Source organism: Leptonotus elevatus, chromosome 5 (genome assembly GCF_054856555.1).
Source record: "Leptonotus elevatus isolate MCC_2025b chromosome 5, RoL_Lele_1.0, whole genome shotgun sequence".
NCBI lineage: Eukaryota > Metazoa > Chordata > Actinopteri > Syngnathiformes > Syngnathidae > Leptonotus > Leptonotus elevatus.
Window position 1 is genome coordinate 13,435,165 of NC_141243.1, and position 23,277 is coordinate 13,458,441.

The 23,277-nt window shown below is 38.3% G+C and overlaps 4 protein-coding genes across 6 annotated transcripts; 2 read left to right on the top strand and 2 right to left on the bottom strand.

The window, feature by feature from the left end:
- Window positions 1–1,909, top strand: psmd9 (proteasome 26S subunit, non-ATPase 9). The gene is made up of 6 exons (XM_086075648.1): window positions 1–170; window positions 235–334; window positions 1,144–1,337; window positions 1,408–1,509; window positions 1,680–1,768; window positions 1,838–1,909. The coding sequence occupies exons 1-6, from the start codon at window positions 51–53 to the stop codon at window positions 1,866–1,868; spliced, it is 636 nt and encodes a 211-aa protein (XP_085931774.1). The 5' UTR covers window positions 1–50; the 3' UTR covers window positions 1,869–1,909.
- gtf2h3 (general transcription factor IIH, polypeptide 3) lies at window positions 524–7,447 on the bottom strand. Its single transcript, XM_086075646.1, has 13 exons — window positions 7,247–7,447; window positions 7,085–7,164; window positions 6,906–7,012; window positions 6,657–6,799; window positions 5,734–5,796; window positions 4,605–4,634; window positions 4,507–4,535; window positions 4,340–4,414; window positions 3,809–3,862; window positions 3,132–3,200; window positions 2,912–3,047; window positions 2,213–2,249; window positions 524–2,120 (listed from the first exon to the last, which is right to left on the bottom strand). The coding sequence occupies exons 1-13, from the start codon at window positions 7,254–7,256 to the stop codon at window positions 2,054–2,056; spliced, it is 900 nt and encodes a 299-aa protein (XP_085931772.1). The 5' UTR covers window positions 7,257–7,447; the 3' UTR covers window positions 524–2,053.
- LOC147173754 (uncharacterized) lies at window positions 6,703–22,967 on the top strand. 2 transcript variants are annotated; one of them, XM_086075643.1, is made up of 14 exons: window positions 6,703–6,819; window positions 12,840–12,931; window positions 12,995–13,435; window positions 14,205–14,367; window positions 14,454–14,551; window positions 15,311–15,523; window positions 15,893–15,980; window positions 16,103–16,224; window positions 16,820–16,925; window positions 17,224–17,295; window positions 17,380–17,489; window positions 18,462–20,372; window positions 22,466–22,559; window positions 22,646–22,967. In XM_086075643.1, the coding sequence occupies exons 1-14, from the start codon at window positions 6,814–6,816 to the stop codon at window positions 22,790–22,792; spliced, it is 3,663 nt and encodes a 1,220-aa protein (XP_085931769.1). In that variant the 5' UTR covers window positions 6,703–6,813; the 3' UTR covers window positions 22,793–22,967. The 2 variants fall into 2 exon arrangements, with proteins under 2 accessions (XP_085931769.1, XP_085931770.1); XM_086075644.1 differs by lacking the exon at window positions 6,703–6,819 and adding an exon at window positions 11,039–11,493.
- Window positions 8,387–11,276, bottom strand: LOC147173755 (Rieske domain-containing protein-like). Of its 2 annotated transcripts, none has more exons than XM_086075650.1 (4): window positions 11,120–11,276; window positions 9,495–9,725; window positions 9,054–9,088; window positions 8,387–8,973 (listed from the first exon to the last, which is right to left on the bottom strand). In XM_086075650.1, exons 2-4 carry the CDS (start codon window positions 9,697–9,699, stop codon window positions 8,698–8,700), a joined length of 516 nt encoding a protein of 171 aa, XP_085931776.1. In that variant the 5' UTR covers window positions 9,700–9,725; window positions 11,120–11,276; the 3' UTR covers window positions 8,387–8,697. The 2 variants fall into 2 exon arrangements, with proteins under 2 accessions (XP_085931776.1, XP_085931775.1); XM_086075649.1 differs by lacking the exon at window positions 11,120–11,276 and adding an exon at window positions 10,770–10,968.
- Window positions 22,968–23,277: the final 310 nt, after the last annotated feature.

The following is a 23,277-nucleotide window of genomic DNA, read 5'->3' on the forward strand; positions in this document are numbered from 1 at the left end:
AAGAATATCCGCCCGGACACGAATGTGCTGTACACAACCAGGAAGTCACCATGAAGATGACAACAAACGAAAACAATCCAGAGACGTTCATGGATGATGTTAAAAACCTTATTAAAAAGAAAGATGACATTGAAGAGCAAATTAAAGCGTACTACGACGTCCTGGAAGATGTAAGTTTAGAGCCAGTCGCTCATGTTGTGCAGTGTTTGTGTCTTGAAGTTCTTGTTTTTACAGCAAGGCGTTGGACTTGATGGTCCCTTAGTGGACGCAGAAGGCTACCCGAGAGCCGACGTCAATTTGTACCAGATTAGAACCGCAAGACACAATATTTCATGTAAGTAGCTCAGCGTGTTTTCTTTCTAGCCCTTTCTACGTGGCGACGCAATGGTAGCTCACTGGACACGTCATTAGGCATACCAAAACAAGTTCACTAGTCAGCAAAATGATCACGGATACAAAACTAAATGTTCATTTTAAAAATGGGGAACTACTTCTTTTTTTTTTTTCAAAAACAGACAAATACTTGACTATTATTTTATTTTAATTATGCAGATTTGAAAGTTCCAGTCTTTACACGAAACAAAGACGGTACTCAAACAGTATTTTGGGGTGTAATTAGACACAAATATTAGACAAAAACGTCCCTCGAAAAATTACACCCAAATATTACATGTAAGATATACAAAAGTACAGTATTATAAAGTATAATCTTAAAGAATTAAAATACAAGTTTGGCACTAGAAAAAAAATATAAAAACATTAGAGATATTTACCTGCTTAGATGGAAAAAACCAAATACTGTCAAAAAAAATTTAGCATCCATTTTCTTAACCGCTTGTCCTCAAATTTAGACAAATACTGTGCTACATTCTTAGAGTAAAAAGTACACGGGAAGAAAATGTTTAAACATTAGAATTATTTACAAAAATCTAATGCTGAACTGTTAAGTAAATACTTTTTTTTACAAATCCTAGCAAAAGTACAGAAATATAAAACACTTACACATTACTAATTAAGCTGAACCAAAATAAAACTACTCATCCTTTGAAAACTCCTGGCGTTCAGTGCAGTAAGAGCTTCACCTGTATACGTCGCAAGCTCTACAGTAATAGATATTTTCGCATATCTCGATTGTGGTGGCAGGCCTGCAGAACGACCACAAGGCCATCATGTTGGAGATCGAGGATGCCTTGCACAGGCTGCACGCTCGGGAGAAAGCCAAGCGGCAGCACGACCAGACGGAAGCTTTCGAGGAGGCCATGGAGTACCAGGACACGCTCCCGCCCGCCTTTGCGCGGGTGGATGCCGTCACGCAGGGTTCTCCCGCCTCCGTAGCCGTGAGTGCCGGGAGACATTTTGGCTCTGATATTTGAGAGCCTTTCTTGACTTCTTGTCTTTTTGCAAAAGGGCCTCAAAGTGGGAGATGAAGTCATCGGGTTTGGTTCCGTTAACACAGGCAACTTCCAAAATCTCCACAACATTGCCTCTGTAGTGCAGCACAGCGAAGGGGTAAGACTCAAGATGGACGTCTCAACATGTCAAGAAGCTAAGATGGCTGACTTAATGTGACAAGTCTACCCAAACATGCTAACACAGCCACCCCGACGAGATAACATGGCCACCATTTATGCCAACTGTAAAAAAAGGGATTTTTGCCAATATGTTAATTTTTTTGGTAGAAGCCGCTACGAGTGACGGTGGTCCGCGGAGGTCAGAAAGCCCACATTAGCTTGACTCCGCAGCGATGGTCTGGCCAAGGTCTGATGGGGTAAGTCCATAACAACACAAATGCATTTGTACAATGGCTGGTTACACATTCTCATTGTTTTCTTGCCAGCTGTAAGATTGTGCCCATGCCGCCACCGTGAACTCCAATGACCTTCATGTGAATAAAGACTTTTCAGATTCAGACATTGTATGTTTTTTTTTAGTTTCTACATTTGAAAAAAAAAATCTTTTCTGTATAAGCATTATCCCAAAAATTTAATTGTAAAGGTTTAAACAATTGTTTTATACAAGAATAATTTGGCTGCAGAGGTAATACAAATAAATATCATGATGCTTTGAATTTTTTCTTTTTGCCTTTGACCATTTGCGGGAGCGGGATTTTGAAAGCCGTCCTACAAAACACACACATACAAATATTCAGTACAAAAAAATATATATTTAAAAGTATAAATGTGATAAAAAGGTTGTTGTTTTTTTTACTTACTCGCAGGTTGTACAGATGGGGCTAAAGTTGCAGAATACTGTGGTGGAAAAAGAAGTAGCACAAGTATAAAATGAAAATGAATACTAAAGACTTTTCTTAACTATAAAAAATGCTGCTGTATACTAAATGTAATAAATAGAACTTAGGGCAACAAGCCCCCCCCCCCCCATAAAAAAACAAATACTTTTCTGTTAAAATAGTAATTTTTCATGAAGAAAAAGAAGAAAAAAAAACACTATTCTCATGCAATTTATTTTTTTTCCCCTTAAAAAAAGTCTGCAGTTAGATGTTTAATACAACTTTATTCGAAGATGTTCAGACTATTTTCCACAAAGGCAACTTTATTTGCATATTCCAACTTTTTTTCTTGGAATATTCTTATATTATTACTTCAGTTTTGAACCAATAAGATTTTATTACTGGGGGTGGGGTGGTGGGTTTCACATCATTCTCTACATTTGGTCTGGAAAAAATGGCCATTGTCAATATTGTACTTTAAAAATGGCTTCAATAAAGTTGAGTAATGTTGAAAAAATCTGACTCGTGTTAAGCCTTTTTTTTTTTTTTAATGGGGGGAAACAAATATGACCATTAAATTGTGTTTTTTTCTGGAGGGGGAAAAAAATCTTATTCTTGTCACTTTTTTTTCTTAAAAACAAGACTTGTTATTGTAAGTATGCAATGAACGCAAGCACTTACTTGACAGGCAGACGGAGCAGACGTAACCAATCTGGATGAGGTTGCGGTGGCAGAAGCACGCTGCCCTGTAGTCCACATGGGCTGGCGGTGGCAGCAGCAGCTGTGAACGCTGCTCACCGTCAGGCAGGAACACCCACTGTGCCGTAAAGTCCAACACATTGATGTCAATTACCAACAAACGTGTGTATTCACTATCAATGCATTGAGTGGCGGCGGTCACCAGCAGGTACTGAGCCAGGGCCGCCTTCTGGGGGATCTTCAGGTACAAGCCTCCAGTTATATCGCAAGCCTGTCGGTTCAGAAAGGAGACAAAGAACAATCAAGTTTGCCCCCTACAGTATGTGAACTAGCATTTCATATTTTTGTTACCCTTACTACGTACGGTATTAAGTAATGGCCATAATCTTTTCAAGTAATATTGGTAAAAATATTTTAATCCAGTTTTTTTTTGTGGTAGATATATGCATTTCTCATCAGTTTTCTGCTCATTTGTGTTTCATTAACTCATTCACTGCCATTGACGCCTATAAATGTAAACAATTTTTTTTAAACTATTTGTATTAGTTAAAAAAAAAATTCCCACTTTTGTTAACAAGAGTATGAATTTTTATTTTATTTTTTATAATCGTTTTTTGGGGGGTGTTAAAAATTAGGGGCGTCAGGCAATAAAAAAAAATGTATTTTAATTAATCGCATGACTCACGATTAATCAAAAATTTGATATCTGTTCTAAATGTACAATATTTTTTTCTAGGTTTTCATACTCTTGTTAACAGAAGTGGGGAAAAAATGTCAACTAATAGAAATAGTTCAAATGAATGTTTGACGTCTATAGTCGTTAATGGCAGTGAATGTTAATATTAGGTGAGTGTGTGTAATAAAAATATTAGACAGTACTTGCTGTAGGAGCCCCGAGTCTGACTCCAGCACGCACGCATCTATCAGGATGCTCTGTTTTGAAATAAAAAATAAACATTGCAAAGTGTTAATAAAATATGTTGAGCTGTTTTTAAAAATATATATATTATATATATAAAATAATAATATTTTGCAGTTAAAAAATGACCAAAAAGAAAATGAAATACAGATTGATGAACAAACAGGTAAACCTGACGTTCCAAAGCCATCTATCAATATTACCCAACTCCAATATAATAACGAAAGACATACACATATATACTTTAAACACGTGCACATTCCTATTTTAACAATTTGTCTCCTTTTCTTTCAAATAAAAACACAAGACAAAGACAATCTGACAAACTAAAAAAAAGACTATTTTAACAAAGCGAATACAATCCATCACAACACATAAAACAAACATCACAGACATAACCAACAAACACACTTGTTGGGAAATAAATAATAAAAACAATATCCTAATCATCCCAAATATGGTAAGATGAAACAAATGAATCATGTTCTGACCTGCTTCTGGGCGGCAAAGATCACATTCATGAAGTTCATGTACTGCAGGGCGCAGTCGTCCGCTGCCTTTATCACCTATCAAGCACATTAGGTCCATTCCGATTTCAATGAATAAGAACAAGATTCATTTTACAGGTAGATATGTTTTTAAAAAAAACAAAGTTTACCAAAATTCGAGACTTGACCTCCTGTCCCACTGAAAAAACATAACAAATATTACTCATGCAAAATAATTTATGAATACAATAGTCATAAATAAAAGTACCTTCAAGTTCCTTTGAGACTCTGTTGATATCTGAGTTGAAATCATTAAGAAATTAATGGCTGAAAAAAGGAAAGATTATGCAATTAGTGTTTTCATATTTTATATAGTATTTTTATTATTAAATTTAAAAAAGTTTTTTTTCATTTAGACGGACGTTTTTCCTGTCCTTTTATTTTATACTGTATTGTTTCATTTATATTCTCTTACAGTTAGTCAAAATTATTTTAAAATGTACTGTCTGTTTTGATATTGTATGATTTTGTTTGGATTATTTTAAGTCTGTCAAAGTGTCTGTTTCTATTTTATTCATAGTATTTATTAATTGGTATAATTTGTTTATTTTTTTTAAATTAATTATTAATTTCTCTTCCATCGTATTGTTTATATTTATATACAGTATGTTTGTAAACAAATCTATATTTTATATTATATTCTTTCATTACTATCAATATTTTCGATTTTCTAGTTTCTCAACTTGACTTAGTTTGCACATTTTGTTTTTTGAAAATGTCTGTTCTTAATTTACATTATTTCATTAGTATAATATTTTATATTACTATTCTTTGTTGTATGACGTTTATTTTTCTATTTGTATGATTTTGTAGTTTGCCCCACCAAAAAATATAAATATTACTGATGTTTTGGCTTATATTGTATTATTTTATTTAAATTATTTCATGATATATATTTTCTCCCCCAAAAATATTAATGTGTCTTATTACATTTTGCATTGCATCCATTTTCTATAGGTTTTTTTTTCAAATTGTCTGTTTTTATTTTATTGTACTGTTTCATTCCTATTTTCTAGTTTGTCAATATGTGCTTACTTTTTATGTGTAATAATATTAATGTATTATTTAATCAATTTCTAGTCCATCCATCCATCCATTTTCTGTACCGCTTGTCCTCACAAGGGTCGCGGGGTTGCTGGAGCCTATCCCAGCTGGCTTCGGGCAGTAGGCGGGGTACACCCTGTACTGGTTGCCAGCCAATCGCAGGGCAATCAATTTCTAGTGCTTTATAATTTGTCAAAATGATTAAGTACCTTGGATATACTTAATCAGTTTGTTTTTCCCCCCTGAGTGTCATAGTCCTAATAGCAAACGTGCAGATTGCAGGTGAAGGATACAGCACAGAGCTTTGGCGAGGGATCCGGCCAGCAAAGTGTCCGTGGAACCTCCCGTCACCTCAACTGCAAAGTGAACATACACAAAATACAATGAAGCCATTAAAGCCCCCTGTGCCCCCCTCTTTCATTGCGACTCCTCAAAATGATCGTCAAACTGTGATGCAATGCCCCACTTAGGCTCATTTAGACAAATTTCCTAGCCCTGATATTCTTCCAAAATGGCTGACTTCCTAAACAATTCCGTGCATGGGTACTTGAGACTTCTTTTTGTGGTTCCTGTCAAGATAGATATATCCAACTAATTTTGCTTTGATGGGTAAAATGTAAAACTGGTATCAGGGCAGATTTATTTTTCTAACGTTCCAGGTGGCACAGCACGACTGAGTCCTGTTGAGGACCCGTAAAATCCATGCATTTTAACCTGGAAACAAGGGCTTGTAAAAAAAGAAAAAAGATGCATTTAGGTGTACGTTGATGCCCCTAAAAGGTTGTTCATTTGTCAAAAGAATAATTAATGCTGGGATCAGCAACAAATATGCCCACACACCACTTTTTTCACGAGACACGAAATAATTATCAAGCTTTCAATCAAAAAAAGCTTGGCTTCTGTCTTAGTACCTGCTTCTGAATGGGGTTTGTTGGGCCAAATTTTGTTGGTCTCAAAATGTGGTACTAATAGTACTTGGGCTTCCTCTAGTGGTATAATCAATTGAATAAATGTTCATTTTACCTTTTTTAAAAATCGACAACAGTCTATTTGTTAAATGCAATTCAGTTGTACTTGACTTTTTACTACAATATATTTGCGTTTAATCTAAGAACTGTTTGTTGTCAAGCATTAATGTAAGCATTTTTTTTTTTTTATTAAATTAATGTATAACACATTTGAATGAAATCATTATTTAGTAATGATGTTGACCTACTGTTGGACATCAAGTTTCTGATCTGTTCAGCTATGATGCCGTTGGCGAAGGACAGCAGTTCGTACTTGCCGTCACCACTCGAGCACACTTCGTCTGGGGTGCCATCGCTGCCTGGCTGACTCTTACTGGGATACAGGAAGTGACTGAAGCAAAATGCATGACAGTGAGTATGTATTCATATACAAATCGTTTCTATCAAATCAAGAAAAAATTAGATTAGCTGGATAGATCGATAGATAGATGTGTGACCTGTCTTGACAGTGGCTGGCGATGATGGCCAGCTTGTTATTCCTGCTCATGGCCACGTGAGAGTTCGCCATCACCATAACAGCATCCATACAGTTGGACAGTGTGAACTAGGGCCACACGAAAACACTTTATTAGGAATATCATTATAATTGTTAGGTTTGGTGTCATCGTTCTCGAACCTGCGGCTCACGCTGGGATTGCTGGCCCCACCATATCGGGTTAACGTCCACGACGATGACCAACAAGCTGATTTCCTCTTCTGCAGGGAGGGGTGGGGGGATTACACATCATTAACAGAAAACATGAAAAGTCAGTCATTCTGGTCCCCAATCAAAACGAACCTGTTGCCATCACGATGGCTCGATGTTAAGTTTTATCCTGATTTATCGTCCATATTTCATCAGTAGCTACAAAAACCGAAGAATAAGGAAGTCTAAGTGAGAATGCACGTGCTAAAATAAATTTGTGAAATCTGATTTGTGTGCATTTAGCGTAATATTATTAACTCTTGTCGCATGTTATGACGCTTCTGCCTCTTCTTTTGTCTTATCTGTGTTCTTTGACAGTTAAATGGCGCGCTGCTGCCACCTATCGCACGGAGTAGTTTTGCTTTTAAAACGACGACGACTCATACCATTATATTATTTGTGGTGGAACCGCCATTGAAGACGGCATAAAAATATCAACCGTCAAACTAGTACTCACCTTTAACAATGTATATTTTTGTATCCAAAATTATTGTGTTTTTTTTTAAATCAGTTTAATGGCTATTTTTAATTATTTAATGCAATTTATATTGCTGGTTGTTTGTGCCAACGTTAAATAAATACGATATCAGTTAAATAGATAATTAAAACTCATTAACATATCAAATTAAAGTTTATTAAAATGTGAAATAATTTGTAAGGGTGTGCATTTAGTTGTGATATAAGCGAAAATCATGACATTTTTCATTATTTCATGGCATTTTAATGAATACTTTATATTATATGCATGTTTGTGCTAGAAATATAACGCTAATTAAATACACAATTTATAAAATGTTCCACTACTTAATCAAGCTGTGGAATATATTCAATATTATCTTCTACCTATTTAATTATTAATTTCATGACACTACTGTACACATGTCCCATTGACCTTTTTATTTAATGCCATTTCCATAAGTATGGAAGATTGTTTGTGCCAAAACTAGATGGTGTGATGAAATGAAACATAAGAAATACATATTTTTGTAATAATTTATTGCAAGTCTGATTTATAAATTTCATTATATTTTATGATTGTATTTATTCAAAATAGTTTCTGATGGTGTAGTGGCACATTCGCCTGAATTTGGTCTGAATGCGAGTCTGAATGGTTGCCTGTCTCTATTGCGTGCGACTGCCTGGCGACCAGTTCTTATTTGGCTCAAAGTCAGCTTGAATCAGCTCCAACACCCTGCGACCCAAATAGCGTAAGAAGTGTACAGAATGGATGGATGGGTTTACAAAAAAATTGTTTTATTACTTCATGACCTGTTCATTCATTGTATCTAACACGGTAATTGCTTGCTAACAAAGCATTTGAGTTAGTGGACTGCCGCATACTCATGATTTGGAACGTGGATTTGCAGGTATATTTTCAAAATATACAGCCCAGTCTCTATCCCATGCAAATAGCAGAGATCCACTGTACTCATTAAATAATGATTTGACTTGATTATTGTGAATCACTTCGCAGCCATAAAATAGCACGTCACATGATACTCTGCAGACATAATGTACATACAAACACACGCAATATTTTCTTGTCAGTGGACTTTTTTGATGCATAAATTGGTCCTGTATGCGTCAGTTTGGTAGTAATCAGACTCAACAGCCTCTTTGGAGTCGTTTAGTGTAATATATATGTCCTCATTCACTTCAGTGACTTTGTGGACCCTCTGTTTGACGCCCTTGGAGCGCCAGTGAGTTCTCAGAGGTTTGACGGTGGGGTTGTCCACGGCTTGGTACAGTCCCTCGCCTTCCAACAGCGTGATCTTGTACTTGTGCCATGGACAGACAATGCACACGCGCCCGTTGAACTCCTGATGGATAAATATGATGTGAGGCTGAGATGTAATATTGATCACAACTAACTACAAAATGCAGATGTTTAAAAGCGCACCTCAATGTCTCCTTGTTCTAAAGCACCGCCTGCATCTGTAGACACAAAAGCAATTCATGTTAGCTCGCTTTTTTTCCTTCATAATTTAACACAGCGTACAATTATTTATGGTTTACAAAGAGATCAAGAGAAAGCTATGCTGTTTAAAGAGGGGGAAACTTTGATGGCAAAAGAAGCTGCTGAAAGATGAAGAGTAAGCTCTGCCAGAGAAAGTAAAGCTGAAGTGATGGCGAGGAAGCCATGCTGCTGAAAGAAGCGGCAGAATGATGAAGACAAAACTATCCTGGCAAAAGTAGAAACTATAGTTGCAAAAGAAGCTGCTGAAAGTTGATAAATAAGCTACGCCGGAGAAAGAATTAACTATATTGGTGAAAGAAGCAGCCGTGAGATGAAAAATAACCTAGAAAAGTTCTTGTATTCATCTGAAAGACTCTTTCTTACGGTAACAACGCATGTCCATCGCATGGAATTCCCCCTGGTGGTACACAACTAGGACATCCCGACATCCATTCACCAGCTTGGTCACACGGCCGCATCTGATGATGTCATCACGTTTCCCGACGAAGTGAGAGGAAGGGGTTGGAGGAGTAGATAGAGGAGCAGATGAGGAGGACGAGATCTGCCAAGTTTTCTCCTCGAAGGACATGTTGGTTACTTGCTAGAGGGGCATTTCTGTTCAAAAAAAAGAATCATTAAAGGTCATAGGTCATCCTTACTGGTGCATTTACCATTAAAACTAGCAAAAATGTACAAATAGAGGCAATATGCTGGCGAAAGAAGCTCAAGAATGGTGAAGTGGACGATAATATGCTGGTGAAATAAATTGGCGAAAGATGAAGCAAAAGCTACGCTGGAAAATTAAAAAAAAAAGGGGGGGAAACTGACGGCATAAGAAAGTGCCGTAACAGGACAGTACAAAAAAACGGGAAACTATGCTAGCAGAATGTGAAAAGCAATGGAGAACAATGAAGAGGCTACAGAAAGATGAAAAGGAAGCTGTGTTGATGAAAGAAGGTGACAAAAGATGGGGATAAAGCTAGGCTGGAAAAGGGAAAACTATTCTCCCATAAGAAGTCAACTAATAGGAAGATTATCCAATGCGGAAAAAAAAGAGCTATGCTGGTAAAATTAAACCAAATGTGGTGAAAGAAGCGACAGAAGATGAAGAGAGGGCTGTTTGTGAATAAGCACTATATGGCGGCTGGTGAACGAAGCTACAAAAATATGTTAAATGTACACTGGGGAAAGATGACAAAGTAAGGCAGAATGAATGTTGGTGAATTAAGTAAAACTATGCTGTTGATGGAACCTATGCCTAGTACAAGAATGAGGTGAAAGCTGAAGAGGAATCCAAACCTAAATTCATAACCTCAATGAAATAAACATTTATAAATAAAATATAACCCCTCTCTAAAGCCGCTTGTTTAAAACAAGTTAGTGCAAAATGTAATGCTCTCGTATGTGGCCACGAATAGAGTTGCTCAAGCATACAGTCACTTTATCACCATGAACGGTAACAAACAGTTGAGTTAGTGTCAAACTGTAACTTTAGCATAAACTCCACGCTAACTTGACATCTAACACCGTGTCTACTTTCGGTTTGTATATTAAAGGTTACAATACATGTCTATTGAGTTGTGTATATACACAGTATATTGACAATATTTTCAGTTTTACAAAAATATAACTGCCACAACCGATAAAAATTAGCACAACCTGCTAACGATGCTCAGCATGTTGTGTGTTACCACTAATACTATCCCCCTGTAAAACACCGTCAATCGCCCACGGACGTCTAAAAAATAACCTGGACACTTAATGCCGCCATGGATTTACATATCAAATAAAATGTGAAATATTACATATGAAAATTATATATAACTCCGAGAATGGCTAGGAGATTGTGTCACTTCTATTACCGTCCGTATAAAACACGAATCAACCTCGGCAGATATTTAATTTCCGTATTTATTAAAAGCAAAACATTGAGCGCTACTGTGCTTTGATAGAACAGTATAGTACTGCTTATAAACGCTCTGAGTATCAATAATAATCACAATATTTACATTAATCGTTCCGGTCCACATCCCTTAAAACTTCGTGACTGATTGATCTAATCTTGTTTTATTGGATTATCATCTTTTTCGTGCTCATCCGCGGCAGCCGTCGCCATGGAGACCCAAGTGAAGTGTGCGGACATAGCGATACATGTCAACGTTAATTGTCACAAGGGAACCACTTATAATGTGTCTTTTAATCCTGTGCTAGCAACAAATTAGCACCGTTAATTCGTTTTTGAGTCAGAAGGCTCGCATATCACGACGCCCCTCTGTGGCGTCCAGTGCACTTTTCAAACATCATCGGACTTCAGAAACGTGCTCACACTTTTTTCTTCGGCCTTCTTCAATGTGCATCTTGTGTTTAAACGGAACTCACACTGGTAAGTTTATTTATTTGCGTTTTATATGTGTGACTTTACAAAACTAAAAATTTGCTAAAATGACAGGGTCACGGTCGGGGAAATAGGGTCTCAATTTTGTGATTTTCAATTGGGTAAATGCATTTAAATATGGTCCATTAATTGCATGCATGTTTTTTTATTATAATGTTTATTTATGCGCTTGCACAGTCTATTCTCAATCAGTGGCGGTCTGTGCATTTGAACCTGGATCTTGAGACGGATCTTGGGATTTAAGCGAGTTGGAGATTTACCCGATTTAATTAAACTCTTAATACCGCCACTATCACGACTCTGCGCTGTGGCACGTACATTCTTCGGGAGTGGATCAGGATCAGTATTTATTTAATAACGCGAGAGAATTAACTAACTAACCAATCAACCAACTAACTAACCAACGTGTTCAGATCAATGCAAATGTGTCTTGCTCGTCCAAATTGACTAACAAGTTTTGCTCTGACCAACAAATCAGAGGATAAAAATGATCAAGTCACCAGAACAAAAAGCTGACCTTGTGAGGAAGGATGAGTGTGAAATCTGATTGGTTAATGAAACAGTGCCATTGCTAATTGAGTTTAAACTTTAAAGAACATTGTCCAACACTACAGATTTTTAAATCCCTGGCGAAATTAGATTGACAATGCTATCTCTACACAGAGACTGACATCTGATTGGACAAAAATCTACAAACATGCATGTACTGGAAGTTTAGCCATGAGAAAGGATATAACATGAAGAGAATATACTGTTATAAGTATAATGTACTGTAATTGTATGGAACAAATATTAGAATTTAGGTTGTAAATGTATGTTTGTGCTACTTTTAGTTTGTTTATGCTAGCAGAGAGGTCCTTGCTGGCCCTGAGCAACTGGTTATGGTTATATTGTTATACTTTTTCTATATTTTGATATGTTACAACCTCATTCCTAATATAATTGTGTCTTGCGCTTTGTTTTGCACCTCAGTAGTTTTGTGATGACAATGTGGGCGTCTTAAATGAGATTCAATGAGCACAGGTTCCCTGAGGTCAAAAAGTGTATTTAAATGACCGTGTGTTTACGACGTGTGGGAGGGATGAAACTAGATGATAGTGTGCATGAGTGTGCCTGGATATTCTCAGGCGGCAACAATTTTCCCCCTTCTTCAGCTAATAACCCAGGCTAAACTTGCCTCCTCCCCGACATACAACGCTTTTCCTGAAGTTGAGGTGCGAATAGGTTAATTTGTGAATCATGAACCGCGAAAATGTGGGGAATTTGTATTATCGTGTTGATTTCAAGTTTCAATGCATAATTGATCACAAACATGAGTGATTGGCTCCCACCAGGGTCTGTGGAGACAAGTGGGAGACCATCCAATCATGACACTGAGCCTGTTTGAGTGCCTCAAGATGGTGGGCCTTCAGCGTCTTCATGAGCGGTAACTACAAGATCTTAAACCCGAACTCGGACTGCATCCCTCATTCCTCCATGTACTTTTCAGCTTCACCTCTATGGGGATCCGCCACACGGCCCATCTCGTAACCCTCACTTCTGAGGATCTGCCCCTCCTGGAGATCCACACGGCGGAAGATAAAAGCCGCCTCTTCAAGCTGGTCCATCTCGTCAATACGCTGGAGAAGGAGGGGGTGAGACTTGAAGAAGAGGCAGATGACCAGGACACATCCCACAAGCGTCCTGCGCAGTACAGCACCCACAGAGCCAGGCCAGATATTACTAAACGATTAGCCATGTATAATACGTACTCCACACTACCACCCCAGAGGAATGCTGCGTCCCACCATCACAACCACCTGCGCCCGAGACCCAGAGCTGCAGCCAAGAGGTGCACAGATAAAGCAAACCATCCAATGCCTGTTTATGAAGCTAAGAGAAAACCAGGGTACAACTACGGGCTTCCTCTTCAGGCAGTTTCTGCAAAAAAGTGAGTGAATGATTGTACAGTCCAGTGAATGTCCTTCCAGTTATGCTTAACTCATTCATTGCAATTGACGGCTATAGACGTCAAAAATTCATTTGAACTATTTCTATTAGTTTAACATTTTTCCCTCTTTTGTTAACAAGAGTATGAAAACCTAGATTTTTTTTATTGTACATTAAAAACAGATATAAAATGTGTGATTAATCGGGAGTTAACTAGTGAAGTCATACGATTAATTATTATTATTTTTTTAATTACACCCGTAATTTTTAACAATATTTTCTTTAAATAAAAAAGGAAAGAAAAAATTATTAAAAAGAAAAAAATAAATTAATTAAAATTACTTTTTTAAAAAAAGAAAAAAGAAAAGATTATTCAAAATTAGGGGTGTCAGGCGATGAAAATTTTTCGTAATTAATTGCATGACTTCACTAGTTAACTCACAATTTATCACAAATTTTATATCTGTTCTAAATGTATAATCTTTTTTTTTTTTAGGTTTTCATACTCTTGTTAACAAAAGTGGAAAAAAAATTTAAACTAATAGAAATCGTTCAAATGAATTATTGACGTCAGATGTTAAAATGGATGGCACACCAAATCAGAATTGTCTTTATTGGCCAAGTGTGAAAAACATACATGGAAGTTGTCTACGATAATTTGAGCCACTCTAGTACCAAACATGCATCAGGAGTAATAAACAGTTGGGAAATGATGGCAACATTTCATTGTCGTTGCTTCAATTTTCTTTCATTTGGACTCTCGTTCGTAGGCAAACCCATGGGCCGAGGATCACCGTTTGCGTGAGGAAACGACCTCTGACACAGGCCGAGAGAAGGAAGGGTGAGGCGGATGTGGTGATAACACCCAGCGCAGAGTGCGTGATTGTGGAAGAAGGCAAAGAAGCCGTGGATCTTACCCAATACATTCTACAGGTACAACAATTCAAAATTTTCGTTTTGAAACCATAATGAGATTATCTCCATAACGCTTATTTTTCATTGTCTGATTTGTTTTGTAGCACCCATTCTACTTTGACCAAGTTTTTGGAGATTATCATTCCAATGAGGAAGTATATAAGAAAACGGCATATCCTCTGGTGCAGCACTTGCTTGATGGGTAAGGTGTCAAATTGTCCACTTGTTTCCTTTCATTTATCAATTCACCTTTTTTTCCCCAGTCTATTATTATTATTATTATTATTATTATTATTATTATTATTATTATTATTATTATTATTATTATTATTATTATCATTGGGTTTTTTTGCATAATGTTTTTATTTTATTTCATTAAACATTTTAAAGGGCTCCCTCCAGCCAGAATTTTGAGCAATATTTACTGATCTGGGCTGTTATAGTAAAAAAAAAAAAGAAGCATTTTTTAAAGGGGAAGTCAACCCCCTAATATTTTTGACAATAATATATTCTATGCAGTCCCACTAGTCTAAATACGGTATAATATTGCGTTAATGGAATATGAGTTAAGAAGCAAAATCCAGCCGTTTTTATCCATCTCAGAGAGCGGCCATATTGTCACTTGCTGTCAACTGAAGATTCCATCAAAGTTGCTCAAGGCTCCCGCAATGACCAATCGCAGCTCATCTGTTTTCTGAAGCCATGAGCTGTGATTAGTTGTTGCCGGAGAACTGAGCAACTTCGATGTCATCTTCATTTGACAGCAAGTGGCAAAATGGCCTCCTTCTGATATTGATTAAAAACTGCCGGACTTTGCTTCATAACTCATATTCCACAAATGTAATATTTATCAGAATGTCAACTAAGTTTAGACTAGTGAGGTCACATATCTAAGAAATATTTAAGGTTGACTTCCAGTATTTAATGGTACTAATTAGACAAATTGTATGTGTATATTTAGGGGCAAAGCCACTTGCTTTGCATTTGGCCAGACGGGTGCAGGCAAAACGCATACCATGATGGGTTCCACTCCCGGAGAAGCGGGGTTATATGTGCTGGCGGTCCAGGATATCTTTGCCCACCTGTCGGCAACGCGCAGCCCAATGCTGGTGTACGTCAGCTTCTGTGAGATCTACTGTCGTCAGGTCTACGACTTGCTCAACAATAGGAAAAGGTGCTCTTTGTTTTTTTGCATAGCTGAAAATGGGATATTACTTCTTGGCCACCTTGGCGTCAGAGGCGGAAAAGCAGAGGTCCCTTTGGTGACAGAATTCTCAGTCCGCGTGTTTTCATGATGCAAGATGCAGCTATTTTTAAAATATATTTGTTGGCCAATTTGTCTTGAGAAGTGGCAAAACCGTACGTCTTTAAAGGGGTAGAATGGTGGAATGTCATTCTTTGGTTGTGTGAATTTTACTTCTGTATAATGGCCAATTTGGCATCAAAAGTGGGAGGTACAATTGTTTTTTACTGTAATCATAGCACTGTGATAGGATGGGTGTAACTCTATAATGTTCTCACTCTTCTTTTGATCTTTTTTTAGATTGTTTGTGAGGGAGGATGGCAACAGTGTGGTGCACATTGCAGGACTTTGTGATGTCAGAGTGGAATCAGTCAACTCGCTGCTGAAGGTCGGTAAACAACTGCCTCTGACTATTAAGACAAATGAGGGTCTTTCTGTATCTACTGTATAGAATAATGCCATATTTGTCCCTTTTTATTTATTTATTTATTTATTATTTTGTGTATCAAGGTGATTTCGCAGGGTTTAGCGGCACGCACAAAAAGGGTCAGTGGTGTCAATCCGCTGTCGTCTAGGTCCCACGCTTTGCTTCAGATTCAGCTCAGATCCCCCAACCAGTACATCATTGGCAGGTGACCCGCTACATTGAACTGTCAGACTTTTATCTATATCAACAACAAATATAAATGCAACACTTTTGTTTTTGCTCCCATTTTTTATGAGATGAACTCAAAAATCGAAAACTTCTTCCACATACGCAATATCACCATTTCTCTCCAATATTATTCACAAACCAAAAAGTCTAAATCTGTGATAGTGAGGAATTCTCCTTTGCCAAAATAATTCATCCCACCTCACAGGTATGCCATATCAAGATGCTGATTAGACACCATAAAGTGTGCCTTAGACTGTTCACGATAAAAGGCCACTCTGAAAGGTGCAGTTTTGTTTTATTGGAGTAGAGGGGGGTCTGGGGACTCAAAAAAAAACAGTCAGGGACTGACTGACAAAACTGCACCTTTCAGAGTGGTCGTTTATTGTGGGCAGTCTAAGGCACACCTGTGCACTCATAATGTTTTCTGAAAAAAGTTTTAGTTTTATGAGTTCATTTCATAAAAAATGGGAGCAAAAACAGAAGTGTTGCGTTTATATTTTTGTTGAGTGTACATACTGCATACATTTTACTTATGAAACACATAACAAGTGTACTAATACTGTTTCTTTAAGAATGTGGTTCATCGACTTGGCGGGAAGTGAGCGGGCATCGGACACCACAGCAACGGACTGGCAGACTCGTATGGAGGGAGCTGAGATCAACCAGAGTCTGTTGGCTGTAAGATACAACAGCACACTGATTTATGTACTTATTGGCCAATTTGGCCTCAGACGTTCCAGAGAGCCCTCCTGATCCTTGGCATGTGTCCAATGCTCCTCTATTTCCTTTGCATTTGTTGGATTCTCCTTTGTTGTATGACTTATTGGGCAATTTTGGCATCAAAAGTGGGGGATGGAAGGGGAAAGTCTGTGTCCTCATCTGTTGCAGGTTTAGGTGTTCCTGTGTGTGCCTTTTAGACAATTTTGGCATCAGAAGCGGGAGACCTGAAATAATTTTGTGATTTTCCCTCCCTCAGCTTAAAGAATGTATCCGCTCCCTTGATCAAGAGCAGCGGCACACACCTTTCAGACAAAGTAAACTCACACAGGTACTCAGACCTCATTGCAGCCTTTCTGTAATGTTGTTTACATTACGCTAAACTCTTGAGGTTTTTTTTTTTTTTTGCGCTAAGGTCCTGAAAGATTCATTTGTTGGCAACTCCATGACTTGCATGATTGCCAACATTTCACCCGGTAACGTGGCCACAGAGCACACTCTGAACACACTGAGATATGCCGATCGGTAAGTGTTCATAATGGCAAATTATGTTATTTGTGTGAGTCCAGGACACTCTTGGAAAAGAGATTATTAATCTCAATTAACCCTAACCTGGTTAAAAAAAGGAAACTGAATTAAATAAAGGAAACATTTGTCAACATTAGTCCAATTGTTATAGGAGTATGTCAAAGAACAAGCCCTGAAATTCCCCCAACATGTCTGCTTGAAGCTTAGTTTTTCGTGCCAACTGTTATGATAAGACGTGACCTAGTCTGGAGACATAGAGTTTCAAGGGGGGGGGGGGGGGGGGGGGGTGAACATCTTGGCCATATTTGTATAAAACTATTTGTATAAAAATAAGTATGTTGGGAACTGTGGCTTTTTATGACACGTGATCAAATCAACTATACAAACTTCATGGCGTGCTATTCATAATGTCTTATAATTATCCTGATCCCTGCTGTGAATTACAAAACAACATGAGTAATTAATCCTTCAGCCAACACATATGAGGATCGTTATCAGGCCTCATACAGAGCTTGCTGATTAGCTGATTGTTTGAAACACCTGTGTTGGCTGTTGGAGACCTGGAGAACAAGCTGGATAAGGGGGTACTTGAGGACTAGGTTGAGAACCACTGGTTTCAACTGAAACTATACCACAGACCAAGCAAAGCATGACATTTCTAAGTGACGCACCTCCTGCTGTGTGTTAGTATATCGCTCGTGTTAGATGGAATCTTTGATGTTTTTGGTCTCCTCTTAGATATAAGCAAACAGCAGGAGGGGCATAGCTCAGGTGATTTCTCTCTCAAGGCGAAGGTTGTGAGTTTGTTTCTTAACCATTGAGTGACTTTTTTTTAAATTCTTTATTTCACTCTCTGTAAATATTACTCTAAAATTGAGTCATTTTGGTCTCACTCTAATTAGAGTCAAATTCACTCTTAATAGAGTCAAATTTACTCTATAGAATTACTGTGTGCTTTATTTTCCACAGTGTGAAAGAGTTGAGGGGTCGCGGCGCAGGACAAGATTGCAAAGCCACACCGCCTTCCAAAGGCAGTGCCGCTGGGAAGAATCCCCCAAAGAACACAAAGATAACGACACCCAGAGCGTCTTTTGCCGCCGTTTCACCCACCCCGAAGAAACCCGCGGGGTGTCCCGTCAACTGTTCCGCGCCAAGCAGAGATGCGGACGAAAGAGCTGCACGAGGCAAACACGGGGTCAGACTGAGCAACGCAAGGAACTCCCAGGAAATGGGCGATGGAGGGCACGGTTGCGACAAAGAAAATGGGCGCTTCAGCATGTCGTGTAAGGAAGGGCCGAGTGAAGGAAGCCAAAATGAGAACGTGGAAGAGTCAACAGAAGAAAGTAGAGAAGATGTAACGGTGGACAAGGAGATGCAGCAGCACCTGCGACATTATCACCGGCAGCTGCAAATGTTCAAGCCCTTCTCCGTCTCGCCGCCTTCCTACGGCCACCGATCCCTCCGCTCCTCCGCATCATCCACCAGCCATCTCGCGGTTTCTGCCCGTCCCGGTACGAAAAGCACGCCACCCGTGTACGACAGCGGGGTCGGAAGCAGTGAATCGTTCAGAGAAGACGCACCGCAGAGGGCAGAGATGAGGTGGCTGACTAATTTACAACAGGCTGACCCCGCGCTGGATGGAGACGTGTCCTTCAACACCGGAGAGAACGGAGAGGACTCGCTGGAAATGGACCCATCGCTCGACGGGCTGTGGACGGACTGTTTAATGTCGGTCCACAGGACACTCTGCAGCTCCCCGCCGGTTGAACCGCTACATCAGGAAGCACAATCTGTCCATCCATTCTTAGTCCGAACCTTACAGGAAAGGAAAAAGCAACCTGGACTGTTGAAAAATCCTACTCAGGTACACAAGCATCCAGAAGATAAAGCAAAAACATCTAAGGATGATGCCTCAAGCATCTGCCAACCTGAGGCCGCCACAGCCTTACTGGTTCAAGGAGATCGGGCCAACAGCCACCTCTGTCCATTTGGGAGAAAAAAGGAGCCACTCACATATGCAAAAAATAAAGACAGACAATTCAACTTCCAGTCTTCTACTTGTGACACCAAGTTGGCCAAAAAATACACAAAGGAGCTAACCCACGCAAAGGATGAGGATTCTGGCTTATGCCACCCACAGGATTTCCAGTCTCCCACTTCTGCCAGCAAATTGGCAAAAAAGTACACAAAAGAGCAGCTCACACATGCAAAAAATAAAGATGAGAAAATGTACTTTAGATCAACTACTGTTGACGCCAAATTGACTAGTAAGTGCAAACGGGACCATCTCACACACGCAAAGGATGACGCGGAGATCTGCCTCCCAATGAATATCCAGTCTCCCACTTCTGACACAAAATTGGAGTGCACAATGAAGGGGCAAATCCCACATGCAAAGTCTAAACATCGAGAATGTTACCTCTGGTCTCCCACCTCTAACACCAAATTGACCAATGAGTGCATAATAAAGGATCATTTCATGAATGCAAAGGAGGAAGACTCAGACCTCTGTGTCCCAAAAGACCTTTGGTTTCCATTTTCTGACACCAAATTGGCTAATAATTACAATTTAGAACATCTCACACATAGAAACGATGAGGACGCAAACCTCTGCCTACCAGAGGATCTCTGGTCGCCCACTTCTGACGCAGCAAATTTTACGGAGCTGACGCGTGAAACCTCATGTGCACCAAAGAACGCCATGTCACCGTCTTTGAATAAAAGTGACACCACCACACCAAATCTTCGGACCAGTCGGGCCACACCAGGACCAGAACACCCATGCAAATCTTGTAAACTCCAAATGGATGATCCAGTAGAGTTGCACTGTAAAGAAAGTCCCTGCAACCCAGAGTTTTCCCTAACAATGGATCATGCCAAGTAAGTAACATGACAAACTGTGTTCAAAATCGGGAGATGGGTAATATTTCTTTGCACGTACAAAGGTGGTTAATAGTGATAACACTTACACACTTCAGATGACATGCTCTGACATTGTGTTGGATAGTTTTTGTTTTGTTCCAACCACATTGGGCCTCCGGCCTACAGTCTTTAATGCCAAATTGGCCAAAAGAAAACAAAGGACGGGCCATTTTTGAAGACAAACTTGTTATGCTTCTGTAGGACTTTAAATTAAAACACTATCAACATGATTTTTAACTAGACAAAGTGACATTTCTGCAGAAATTACATGGGAATGCTGAAAAAAATGAATGCTAAGATTTGAATGCATGTGCATTGTGCTTATGAAGTAAATTGAAAGATAAATTGCGTGAAAATTACAAATTTTTAATTGTAGTTAAATGACAAATTAATAAAAAAGAAAACTTTAACTGCAATCTGTCTAAAGTGGGATTTAATAATTTCAGAGAAATTATAATCCATTTCCTGATATGATAGTGAGTTGGTATCAAACCATCGAATGTACTAAAAGGTGGTCCAAGCGGGGTTTGAACCCAGGTTCTCTGTGGTATGAGCCAGTTGCTCTAAGGACTGACCTAACTTGACTTGTTGAAATTCATGGCTAATGGCGTATTTATTTTGAAAAGTGTCGTCTGATGCTGAATGCTAACACGCATTTAATCATTTCAGTGAAATTATAATCCATTTCCTGATAGTTGGTATGCATGTATATCACTTAGCATAATTGCCATGGATATATTTGTAATGTACTTTCGGAGGTGGGATTCAAACCTGCAACCCCCTGGTTATTGGACAATGCACTTTACCAACTGCGCCACCGAGCAGTATCAGATGCCTGGCAATGCTGATCAATTGTATGCATGGAAGTGGGCGTGGACAGTGGTACTTAGAAAAAGTTTAATGTTAGTCCCATTGAAAATGAATGGGGAAAAGTTGCTATTTAGCGTTAAATTGTGCCAATGATGTAAATAATGTGAAATCAGACAATATATATATACCCCGCATGATTTTTTTAAGCAACTTGAAATTTTAACGGTGTAAATCGGAAATACACTGCAAAAACTAAAATCTTAAGTAAGATATAATTTCTTAAATTGAACCTAAATTTGCTTATTTTGATTTGACAAAGTTATTTTTACTTAAAATGAAATTGTCAGGCAAGATCATTGTGCTTATTTTAAGATACTTATTACTTAATTATCTTATTTGATCAAGCAGTCTTGTCATTGAGTGTTAACAGACAGTTTTAAGTACTGTGAGGATTAAAACAAGCATTTCCCACATTTTAAGAGGACAACTAACCAACATCAAAGACTCTGAACTGGGGTTTCATGAGTTTTCTTATTTTAAGATTTTGCATAATCTAGTAATAAGATAAATGGAAAAAAAAATACAAGTATGAAAACAATCAGACGAGTGCAATATGGTTCATTTCGTTATATCTACTAAGCTAATTTTTCCTTCTCTCAGTACCATCTCAGTGGTCTAGTGGTAGAGTGCCTTCCCTCAACCTTGAAGGTTGTGGGTTCAATTCCTGGCTAGGTCATGACAAAGAAAATGGGACCTGTTATCTGCTTGACACTCAGGCTAAGTTATCCAAGTGTAAAAAAAAACCTCAACTCATGTATTTTAAGAAAATAGTTCTATTTATTACAGCTTGAAAAAACATGACTGGTTTTTAGTCTGAAAATATTATTTTCAAGACCGCAGTGGTTAATATGGGCCTAGTATTATTTTCTTATTTTTCTAAATCTTACATGTAAATTTAAGTACAATTTTCTTGTTCTGTTGGCAGATAATTTTGCTTATTTGAAGTAATAATTTTCTTATTTTTACTATATATTTTTTCTTAATTTTCTACAGTCCTTTTTGCAGTGAATGCTTCAGCATTCCCAAAAACAAACAAAAAAAAAACAGGTCTCAAAGTATAAGTAATTAATACCCCCCACCCTTCCCTACTTTTGAATGGTTGGTGCTTCAGTCCTGTAATGCTAAAATTATTGCCTATGTTTGTGTAAAACACTGTACAACATTCCAAACTTCTTTTCAAGATGGCGTGTCATCCAGGCCCACTGGGAAAAACTGAGGAAGATGGAGCCGTTACTGCATGAGGAGCAGACGCTTCTATGCAAGCAACCTCATATGGTCAGAGTTAAAATTCTGCTTTTTACTGCATTGTAGATCTATGTAATGTAATTCAACTATGGTGGACTTCCTGCTTTTTTTAATAGGCATTTGTGGAATATGTGGACAAGCTGGAGGATATCCTGGATCGGAATGCTCAGTGTCTGCGCAGCATGAGATCCAAGCTTCGCTTATATCGTATGACAAACTCCTTTTCTGAGCCCGAGCACAAACAAGAGTCACACAGTTGTTAAGCAGCGGCTTGAATAAAGCAGGGTCATAAGTGAGTGTTTACATTTTTCACGCAGAAATAAAACTCACATCTTTATTTAAAATTTACGATGTTCCACATTTTGTTTAATAATTTAATGTTTGATTGTATGGCTGGTTTTACTCAAATTAATAAAATCGACGTACAATTTAAATTCATGATTGTGGTTTTATGTTTTTACCTCATGAGGAATAAATTGTAATCAAAGCTAGAGCTGCGAGATTATGTGAAGGGCCGTCACACGCCTGGCCACATCTGGGTATTGGCACATACATTCGTCCAGGTGTACACCCTCAAAAACAGTCTTTTTGCATCAAGCATCTTTAGATGAAACAAGTTTGAAGATGATCGGCTAAGTTCTCTAGGAGGAGTTCATTAAAATATGACCTCTATAAATGGCAAAAAAAATGGTGCAAAAATCCATAGTAAAATCAAAGTGTCTGACTTCTTGTTAGTTTAAGCACCTAG

What these genes read in the sequence shown, in the direction of transcription:
- psmd9 (XM_086075648.1), top strand. Translation starts at nt 51, where the DNA reads ATGAAGATGACAACAAACGAAAACAATCCAGAGACGTTCATGGATGAT. An exon ending in ACTACGACGTCCTGGAAGAT is followed by an intron (nt 171 to 234) that starts GTAAGTTTAGAG and finishes TTGTTTTTACAG; the next exon opens with CAAGGCGTTGGACTTGATGG. An exon ending in TCTGGCCAAGGTCTGATGGG is followed by an intron (nt 1,769 to 1,837) that starts GTAAGTCCATAA and finishes TTTTCTTGCCAG; the next exon opens with CTGTAAGATTGTGCCCATGC.
- LOC147173754 (XM_086075643.1), top strand. An exon ending in CAGGCAGTTTCTGCAAAAAA is followed by an intron (nt 13,436 to 14,204) that starts GTGAGTGAATGA and finishes TCTCGTTCGTAG; the next exon opens with GCAAACCCATGGGCCGAGGA. An exon ending in GACAAAGTAAACTCACACAG is followed by an intron (nt 17,296 to 17,379) that starts GTACTCAGACCT and finishes TTTTGCGCTAAG; the next exon opens with GTCCTGAAAGATTCATTTGT.
- gtf2h3 (XM_086075646.1), bottom strand. An exon ending in AGTCTCAAAGGAACTTGAAG is followed by an intron (nt 4,536 to 4,604) that starts GTACTTTTATTT and finishes ATGTTTTTTCAG; the next exon opens with TGGGACAGGAGGTCAAGTCT. An exon ending in TCTTTGCCGCCCAGAAGCAG is followed by an intron (nt 3,863 to 4,339) that starts GTCAGAACATGA and finishes ATTTCAAAACAG; the next exon opens with AGCATCCTGATAGATGCGTG.
- LOC147173755 (XM_086075650.1), bottom strand. Translation starts at nt 9,699, where the DNA reads ATGTCCTTCGAGGAGAAAACTTGGCAGATCTCGTCCTCCTCATCTGCT. An exon ending in GATGGACATGCGTTGTTACC is followed by an intron (nt 9,089 to 9,494) that starts GTAAGAAAGAGT and finishes TTGTGTCTACAG; the next exon opens with ATGCAGGCGGTGCTTTAGAA. An exon ending in TAGAACAAGGAGACATTGAG is followed by an intron (nt 8,974 to 9,053) that starts GTGCGCTTTTAA and finishes TTTATCCATCAG; the next exon opens with GAGTTCAACGGGCGCGTGTG.